General features: G+C 41.8%; 1 protein-coding gene across 1 annotated transcript in view; it reads left to right on the top strand.

Moving 5' to 3' along the window:
• The first annotated feature begins 809 nt into the window (after positions 1–809).
• The window catches only part of DPY19L1 (dpy-19 like C-mannosyltransferase 1), a 44,532-nt gene continuing 35,202 nt past the window's right edge, over positions 810–10,139 (top strand). The window contains exons 1-5 of the mRNA XM_059479930.1: positions 810–1,116; positions 1,995–2,063; positions 6,906–6,930; positions 7,453–7,540; positions 8,175–8,312. Coding sequence (XP_059335913.1) covers positions 810–1,116; positions 1,995–2,063; positions 6,906–6,930; positions 7,453–7,540; positions 8,175–8,312 — 627 coding nt within the window. The remainder of the gene's footprint in view (positions 1,117–1,994; positions 2,064–6,905; positions 6,931–7,452; positions 7,541–8,174; positions 8,313–10,139) is intronic.

The following is a 10,139-nucleotide window of genomic DNA, read 5'->3' as shown; positions in this document are numbered from 1 at the left end:
CCAAGGGGCCGTGTAACAGAGTTTATGTGCAACGGGGCCTTTTAACCCCTGAACCCCAAGCAAGGGTTTGGCTGGATCTGTAGGGTGCTCGTGAGGGGAAAGGCCGCTTTGCAAAGGCAAACCCACAATAAAACTCTAGAAGAAGGAAGAGGGGTGTTTTCTGTGCTGCGGAAGCCCCATAGGACGTAGCGACGACCCACACAAGTTCCCTTTTGGGAATGAAAATTTTGGGCATTTGGGCGGGGGGAGGAGGTGCCGCGCACTTCTGGAGCGGACTCAGTTTAAGCAGACGGTATCACAAAGCTGAACGGAACGGGAAAGGCAAGTGACAGAAACACCGAGAGGTTTCGAAGGACGAGGCCGCAGCAGCGCGGGGGGCAGGCCCGCCCACACGGGGACCGACGGCAGAACCGCGGCCGGCCCTCGGGCAGGAGTGAGCGGGAAGAGCCCCGCTCTCGCCTCCTCTTTCCCCTCCTCCTCCTCCACCTCCCCCTGTCGCCGGGCTCCGGGGCGGCGCGTCCGTGAGCGGCGGGGCGGAGCGGGGCCCGCGGGAGCCGCTCCCCGCCCCGCCGGCAGCGCCGCCCCCGCCCCCACGTGTCCAGCCGGGCGGAGCGGGCGGCGGCGGCGGCGGAGCGAGGACCGGCCGCCCCCTCGCCCCGTTACTACGAGCCCGCCGGCTGCGGCTCCGCCCCGTGGCCTCCGGGCCCTGCCAGGGGGTGGGGGAAGCTCCTCGCTGAGCACCGCCCCCCTCAGCTCGGCTCCCCTCCCCTCCGGCGCGGCGCCCCGGCCCCGGCGGGGACTATGCGGAGATGGTCGTCCCGAGCCGAGGCAGGAACAAAGAGTCGCCGCCGCTCAAGCCCGGGCAGCAGCAGCAGCAACAACAGCAGCAGCAGCAGTCGCCGGGCGCCAGCCCCAGCCGCGGTCGCCGGCCGCACTCGCCCGGCAGGCAGGGCTCCGGCGGGGCCCGCGCCATGCGGAAGGGAGGCGGCGGCCGGCGGGGAGCCAGGGGCGACCCCCGGGGACCCTACCGGGAGGGGCCCGCGGCGGACGGGGAGCGGGACGTGCTGGGCCGCGGGCCCCTGAGTCTCCTGCGCCTCTGCGGAGAGCGGCTCCGAGGTGAGGCTGCTGCCCCGAACCCTGCCCCCTCTCCGCTCCCTCTGCCCCCGCGGCGATGGGAGCCGGCCCTTCCGCCCGCGGGAAGTGCGGCGGGGCTGAGCGCCGCTTCCCGTCCCTCTTTCCGGCAAGTGGCTGTTCCCTTGCCCCGTGGCACGGGGCGGCTTTTGCCGGGGCAGGGAGCGCCGGGACGTCTCTCCCGGGAAGCAGCAGCGGTCGGGGTCCGGCGGGCGGGAAGGAGGGAGGAGGCGGCGGGCGGTGCCTGGCACTGCCCGGGAGCGGCGGCCGGGTCGCGCTCCCGCTCTGCCCGGGCCCCTGCTCCCCCGTCACTGCGCGGGGACGGTAAGGAGAGAGAAAAGCTGACGAAACCCGCACAGCGATCGGCGGGAAACGGGGGCGAGGGAAGGGGAAAGGGCTTTTTACCACTTCAGCGTCCTCTGGGGTAGAAGTGGGGAAGCGTGCTGTTTGTGTAAGTAACTCTTGTTAAAAGAGTCTGTCTGGTGGTGCTGACTGTCGCAGCTTGCGGTGCTGGCATGACCAGCTTATTTCTGCTGAAAAGCACGGAGGGCTCAGTATTCTTTAAAAGTCTGACTTTCTGCTTGAGCGAATTTGCCAGTAACATAGCTTTGTAGAAATTACCTTTTGACAAGTTATTCTGTAAAAGTTATTTCAGAAATTAAAAACCTGATGATTTAAATAGTCACCTTCGTAGTCTATCTGTGATGTTTAAAGCTTTTGTGTGTAGTTATGAACTTGCTGTATGAAATTTCAGCATTTTTGAGGTCAAGATTTTTACATAAAACTAATGTTGCAGAGCTCAGATTTCCTTTTGTAGACTCTGTGCTTAAGTGATGCTTAAGGTGCTTGTATTCTTTTGGCAGTATTTATTGTCGACAGAAAGGCCTTCATCACAAAAGCTGATAGCAACATCTGGCTCACGTTCTTTCTGGGTAAGTAGAAGGAATACATCGAAGGGGGGAAATACTGATCTCTTTACCCTTCTCTGTAATTGTAAATTGTGTCAAAATGTAGTTGGAAATACAGATTTGAAAAGGAAGAAAACACAGCTGATGTTGAAAAGGGACAGGAAATAACTTCCTACCTGGTAATTTTTGGAAAGCTGTTACTGTAGCAGTTGATGGAGGAAAAAAGGATTTTTAGGGAAAAAAAATTCCAGGTATTTACATATTTCTTCTATCTAGTCATTAATTTATAGGGGAAAAAAAAAGGCAGCAACTTTTATTAAGTAATATAAGAACAACAGCTTGTTTCAGTGGAAGAACATACAGTTGTAGAGGGATGTAAATTTGGATGTTATTATCTTTGGTAATATTTTTGAATAAATAATGGCATGATTAATGACCAAAGTCTTGAAAAAAACATCTGAAGTATTGGCCAAAAGATGCATTCCTAAATTTAACAAATGTTAGGTAATAGCATATTTGTCAGCTGCACCATTAGGTATACACTAAAAGGTGTATTTTAATAGAGACTTTCAGGGTATTCCAACGATGCTGGTACTGTTAATCACATCACCAGTAGTCCTGGCTGCCAGAGGGAGTTTCTTCAGTTTGATGAATTGCATTGCAAAGCAGTAGCAGGGAAACAGCCCTTAGCTTACAAACTAATTAATGAATAAAGTGTTCCTGAATTGCTTTACTTGCATCTGTTTATTCAGCAGTTCCTAGACTTGTAGTTACTTAAATGACATAGAAATGCTTAAATGATGGTCAGAATTGAAAAATGCTTTCCTCTGATTGAAATTTGAGAGCAGATTAGGGAGAGAGCTTTATAATTTTTAGAATTTGATTTTGTCCATGACACCCAGATAACACATTAAATATTTCAGGGAATTTTTTTTTTATTCAATTGGAGTAATAGCAAAGTATGTACTAGCATACAGTATTTGCAGTAGCAAAGAATGTACATATACTAAATATGAAATAGTGAGTTTTGATTAAGTTTAGAGGAATTTGAATTTTTGTTGTCACTTTGCTTAAGATTTAAGGCCTATTTTAAAAACAGAGGCTCCCACAGCTGGAGCTAGTTTAATTATAGAGTGTGAATTTTTTTCTCTTACAAATTATCTCCCAATTTATGTGCAGCAGTAAAGTTGTCAGACTTTCAAGGATGTTCTTATACAACACTTCATCCTATTATGTTGTTTGGGTTTTTTTCACAATGACCATTGACTTGAGGCCTTATTCCTGGAGACATCCTTATTATATTGCACAGAATCTCAGAATGTAACAACTTGACTAAGCTGCAGAAGTAGTCAATGCTTGCAGATTCCTCATTGCTTCCAGTTCTACTGTATTCCTACTTGGTCATTTTGTGGATATTTGCAAAATATGAATCAGTGTATTGTACCTTTCACATCCTGTTGGATTATAGTGTCTCAGCATTTGTTGTTCTCTTGGTAAATAAAGCCAAAGAATGGCTGTATTCTTCAGTATTTAATTTCCAGAATTAGAATCCTTTTTATATGCCATTCATATTGCTTTTCTTATAATAACACGCAGACAAAAATAGGAAATCTATCAGATTTTACATAATAACCCTAGTCTGCAAAAATCTTATCATATGCTTTGGTTTTAGGGCTTCTTAGGCTGGGTGAAAAAATGGCATCTGCAAGTTCAAGCACATGGTAGCTGTGTAAGTGTCTGTAGCATTAGGACTGCAGTGTTCCCTTCCTGTCCCCTCCTTCATTCCCTCTCCAGTAAGGACATTAATGAGACCAAAGGGTGGTAATTTGACAGAGCTGAGCTGCATGTTTTCCATCAGAAACTGGCTTAATGCAGTCTGTTGAAAAATGCTGATTTGGGCTTAGAGTGGAAGTCTATGAATTAAGCCCATTGTCTCTTGAAATATGAGTAATTAACATTAATTGCTGTGTGATTATGAGAGGTCTTCACTTTGTACTTATAATAGAATGATACTGTGAAAATGTATATGAAATTCTCCAAAATAACTGTGAATGTATTTACATTTACTGCATTGACTTTCAATAAAGCATTTACTGAAGGGAAGAATCAGATTTAAAGACATTGTTTCTTCTATGAAATAAGTGGTATGTCTGGGTGTGAAATGTAATTTCCATAATAATAGTTAATTTATTTGCATCAATAAAATACTGCATATTTGCCTTATTTGGAACCCTGTGAATTTGAGTTTAAGAACAATACTGGTAGCTAAGATGCATTGGACTTTACTGTATATTCTTAACATGTGATCTCTCTTAATTTTTTTTTTTGTTTTTTTATAGCTGGTGTATGTGCAAATGTATTTCAGTATCTAATCTTACTGGGAATCTTGTGAATGTTGAGAAATAAAATAATGCCTTGTCCACATGTGTAACTATTAGTCAATAAGCAGTAACTAAGAAAGGTATGAGCTGCTCTGTTTCTTTCCATACAATTGCTGCAGAAGATGGTTTTTTTAGTATGGAATATGGTTTGCTGCATTGCTGATAGAGCTAATGTGCTTACCTGGAAATCCGTGTCATATCAATGCCTGCTCTTCTGAAAGACATTTGCAGCTTTCCATGGGAACTAATGTAAATGTCCTTAGTATAAAAATACCCCTGCAGCTCCTGAACCTTTCCTAAAACATTAAGTTCTGCTTACACCAAGCAATTTTGGTGATTTTTTTTTAGGAAGTATATAAAAAAGGGGAAGTTCTAAGTGAAAGATTGAGGTCTTCATTTTCTAACTGGAACCCAGTTGTCTGGGTTCAGTCTTGTCCTTGAAAAGCCTACTTCAAGTGATAGAAGTGGAGCTGTAAAACTCTGAGGGAAGTTTCAGTGTACTATAGTACCACCTCACCTGCTGTGTGAAGTGTTTAACATGAGGTCAATGTTGTTAAATTGTACCAGCAGCTCGTTTAGAAATTTTTTTAGGTAATTTTTTGTGTGTTTTTCTTTTTTTGTTTTGTGGTGGTAATTTTCTGTCTTGCCCAGCTTCATCTTGGATCTCTTCACTTACAAAACTTAAATTTTAAAATTAGGTCATAATGCAACACTCTACAGTTAGGACACCTTGTTGTGACCAGGATAACAAGTACTGGCAGTAGCAGCAAGCAGCACTTCCAGCCTCTGTGTTGGAGGACTGTGTGAAATATACATATATATGGAATATATGTTGGGTTTATGTACTAGGGCATGAAGTGTACATTAGGTCCACTCCCATGCCACATAAATTTAGTGGATTTGCAAAGGGTTTTTCTTTCTCTTATCCCTGCTGCTTTTCAGAAACGGACAACTCGAGTCTTGTAACATGCAGCCTGAACAAATGTACATTCCTTAACTCTCAGACTGTGTTCTGCATCAGCATGCAGGCATTGCTGTGTGCTTTACCAACGTCCAAGCACCTTGATTCCTTCCACGTCTTCAGAGAGGCAGCAGCAGTGTCTGGGTGCCTGAAGGAGGGAAGGTGTGTGCTGGTCAGCACCCTGGAGAGGGACACAGTGCTCAGCACCTCTCTGGCCACAGCTGGGTCTGGGCCAGGAGGGTGATTGTCCTCTCCATTTTCTCTCTGCTCCATACAGCCTATGTGAGTAAGAGGGCTCTTCATTAACAATAAAGATTTTAGTGGGTTAAAGACAACTAGTCTGCCAGATCTTTCTCTGGCAGAAAGCCTAGAGGGCACCTGGGACACCTTCAGTCCAGGAGGAGCACTGTGGTCCCTCTAAATGCCTTCCCATTATCCCTCCTTCAGGCAGGCTTTGCTTCTGTGGTAGGCTGCGTTTGTTGCCAGCATTGCCCAAGCGAAATGGAGTGGTTCCTTCTCTCTCTGGGTCTTGTCATGCTTAGGTGGTGTCAGAGACCTAGGCTGTTAACTCACTGCTGTATCAGCATTTGTCTCTTCCCTTTGTCCCTCAAACAACCCCCTTTGTTCTGTATCTACATGGTAGCAGTGCAGATAGTCTTCAAATGGAACCTAATTGTGCGCAGAGTCTATAATTTTTTAGCAATTACAGTTTCAATTAGATTTGTGTTGGTTGTCATGGTCCATTTGGATTCCTCATATTTACAGCACAGTGTGCTCTGTAAATTAAAATTTATTTTATGAGTCCATTAGGGAAGAAAACCAACAAACATGACAAACAAGGGCCAGTCTACTTTGTGCAGGCTAGTCTGACATAGGAATTCACTGAACCATCATTTAAGGCATGAGGTTTTGAACTTACAAGTTCTCTAGTTCATAGCTGAACTTGAAGCTTCTAACTTGTGCACCTCTCAGCAAAATAATTACCTAGATGGTGGTGAGAGCGTTCATCCTTCCTTTTTCATCATGATGCTGCATCACCTGGGAAGCACAAACCTTAAGCCCTTTCAGCCCACCAGGTTCTGCCTTTGGTGCCCTTGCTTTCACCTAGCAGTGCTGCTCAAATGCTCCAGGCCTTAGCATGAGTTACTGAAAATCCGAGCAGGAATTGAGTGAACAGTAACAGTAGGTGTCATAAAAATCCTAAAAATATTTATGCTTATTAAAAAAGTGCGTTTAATTCAGTTTTGTTGTCAATAACTGAAATGTGTGCATTAGATGCTGGTGGGTCAGCTTGAGTGATGCAAGATGTAGGTGGAAACGTTGCCTAGTGCGGAATACCACAGAAAATTTTCAAAGACCTGGCTGTGGAGGTGTAATTCAGATGTTCCTATTCTTCTGTTTGCTGGGGTCTTGAGTACCTTCTGTGCATATCTGAAGTAGTACTGCAATTACTGCAGTCAGCACATTTTCATGTTCAGTTATTTAAATATTTGAGTAACTTTGCACCTTATGTTTCCTTTACAGCTCTTTTTGCAGGAGTCCTACATTGGTAAGGTTAAATTTATTACTTCACAGTAATATGCTATTTTAAAATAATAAAAATATAATTTTTAGTTATTTTTAGAGAAGACGTTGGGATAATTTATATTTATAACTTTCCTCTCAAGACTAAATTATCTTTGAACTGAATAATTCTGTTCTTGTGAAGATGATGTGAAAGGTTTCTTAAGCCTGTTCAGAGAAGAGTGAAGCCTGCTTTTCAGGTGAAAAATTGCTGCTTAATCCTTTAGTGTCTGCACTTTAATTAAAATACATTACAGTTTATATATAATATATAGCGTTATAATATTGTTACTAATGCCATACTAGAATTTAATAAATACCCTTTGTTTATTCTTCTTCAATTTAAAATTATCTGAAAAGATGAGGATATTGCTATCATATATGAAAAAATTACAGTAGCAGTTTGTAAGTAAACTTTGGGTATTCATTGAATGTTCTTTGCTATCTATGACTTAGTACATATTCTAAACCTCTTTATTCCATTTTAATTGTTATTATTTTTTGGCAGGTGTCACATAACAACTCTTTTTGAAAATGACCGTCATTTTTCTCACCTGTCAACACTAGAAAGAGAAATGGCTTTTCGCACGGAAATGGTGAGATTATGTTCCAGTGTTTGGAAAACTTTTGTTTGTAATCTGATCATGGGCTGTCCAAAATGTCTTAATAGATAGATTCTGCATAAGTATGCAGATTGCTCTCTTACAACTACTGTGCATTACACTTTTGTGTGCAAAGTATTTGTGTGACTTGCAGCTGATCCCTATGAATTTATCACTTCACAGTTCACTTAAAATATAATCTAAAAGTACGGTTCTGGAGGACCCAAAATACAAAACTGCAAGTACCTTATATCTTGCTTTCAGTTATAGTCTTCTTATGCCACCTTGTTTGTCTAAATATTTTTTCAGTTAATATATGTTGGCATATAGATACACACACACACCTTTTATCTGCTTTTATTTTGAGAATTGTGAAACACTATTTAACGCATAGTTACCAGCCCAAATGAGAGGTTGCCAGGTATGCTATGAAACAAAGTGGAAGGAAACCCACACCACTTGTTTTGGTTGCAGTAACAGAAGAGATTTGAAAAACAGGATAGTCCTCTTCAATAAGTCTGTCCTGTTTGTTGTTACAAAATTTGTTTAAAAATGAAGCTTGTATGTAGTGGTTCCTGAAGCAGAAGTGACATCTTTAATTGTAAATAATTAATCTGTTCTCCTGTAGGGTCTTTATTATTCCTACTTCAAGACCATTATTGAGGCACCATCATTTTGGAGTGGAGTAGGTGCCATTATGAATGACAAGCTAACTGAATATCCTTTAGTGATTAACACCTTACAAAGGTTCAATCTTTACCCAGAGGTGAGTTATGTTTTAAATGTAATCCCTTCTGCAGGTCTTTGGTTGTTTTAGCTTTGACTATAAATTTGTAAAAGTTACTTTGGAAAATGTACTTGTAAAGATACAGTGACTAATGAAGTGTTGCTTAAATATTGTATTTCAGTTCCAGATTTCAAATGAGAAAGTTACTTCATACATTATAATCAATTTCCAAACTTCAAGTATTTTCAATTAACTATGAAAGCTTTCTAGATCTCAGTATTTTGTGCCCAAAAGTTGCACTTTTTGCCTTTTTTTGTTCTTTTCCCTGAAAGCAAGTAAGTTGCTGACATTATATACTTCAGGAAATCGGATGTATGCAGTATCAGTAGTATGTGACAGTAATGACTGAAGTGATGCAGGTTGCAAGAGATTATTTTGTTTTCCGTTTTTTGTAGGACACATGAAACTGACAGAACCAAGCACATCACAGTTCACAGTGGCTGTGAAATCCTTGGGTGGTAATAGTTTACTTAGATGTTGCAGAGGAAATTGCTTTGTGGAGGACTGACTACTGTTGATTTGTGCATACTTAATGTTAGACTTATTACCTGGTTAGATCACATTCCTAATCTGCTTTTTTTGTCATTAAAAAGAATGTGTTCAGAATGTGTTCAAAAGAACATGTGTACAGAAATGTTGAGGTTTCTGTCTCTTAGGGTTTTGCCAGTGTGTCTCAAACATTTTGCAAAGGGAAGATTCCTTTGGTTAATGTACATTTCTGTAATTTCATGTGTCAGCAGCAGTTTATTTTTATGAGAGCCAACTAATAATGGCTGTTATTGTTGGGTACTAGCTTTTATACTCATTCTTCTGCTCTGTTGGAGCAGAGCTGCTGTCAGGAACTGTATGTGTAAGGGTTCTTGGTGTGCATGTATTTGTACAAGTTGCACGTAGTGGTTTCATTTCCTTCCTAAGTCCTTGCTCTGGAAGAACTAAATGCTGTGTAGATGAGCACGTTTTTGTTGCCCTCTCACTTATTTAGGGTTTGTTTGGAATTTTTTTCTAATTCCAGATGGATTGCAGTTCAGTTCTAGAAATGCCCTATTGTGAACATCATTTGAATACTAAAGAGCTATTTCCTTTAGCTGGAAAAAATTTATTGACTTCAGCTATAGTCTGACTTTCAAAAATCAAGGATTACTGGTCAAATCAACTTGTTTTTAAAGACTCAATAGTATCATCCTGAAAGATGACTAAATAAATTAGGTGGTGGAATCAAATATAGTGGCTTACATTCTATGAATAAGAAAGCTGGGTTGATTACAGTGCAAAATGTGTAGGTTTGTCTGTTCATTCAGATTTCTAAGATTGTACTGGCTCGTAGAAATATTGGTGATAAGGTATGAATTCATTCATCTTTTCTGTGCCTGTGTGGGCATGCAAAGCAGACAAATAGTCTCCTCTACTCCTTCCAGTAGTTTACTGCTTAATGTCTAGACTTCCTGTAAATAGTGCTTTGGGTTTTTTTTTTTAAGTGTATTTCTTAAATACTCCTGTTTCCACATAACTGTATTTATAAAACTGTCAGTAGGTGCAACTTGGCATTTGAAATATGTTGTCTGAATTTACAGAATTTTCTCATGATTATAATGGGGCTGGGTGGTGAGAAGATGCTTGTGGATTTTTTTGTTGGCAGTAAAATTTTTCCTTCAGATGCTCAGTATCCAGTCATGTTTCCTGAAAGTGTTTCATTTCCTGTTTGATATTTTGGGATCTTTCCAGCTCTTTAAGCCCATTAGTAGCACTAAGGCTGAATTCTAATAAAATGTTTGTTTGTTTAATGGATATTAAAATTAAATTCTTCAA

The sequence above is a fragment of the Ammospiza nelsoni genome, chromosome 1 (assembly GCF_027579445.1).
Source record: "Ammospiza nelsoni isolate bAmmNel1 chromosome 1, bAmmNel1.pri, whole genome shotgun sequence".
Lineage (NCBI taxonomy): Eukaryota > Metazoa > Chordata > Aves > Passeriformes > Passerellidae > Ammospiza > Ammospiza nelsoni.
This window is presented reverse-complemented; position numbering and strand designations above follow the sequence as displayed.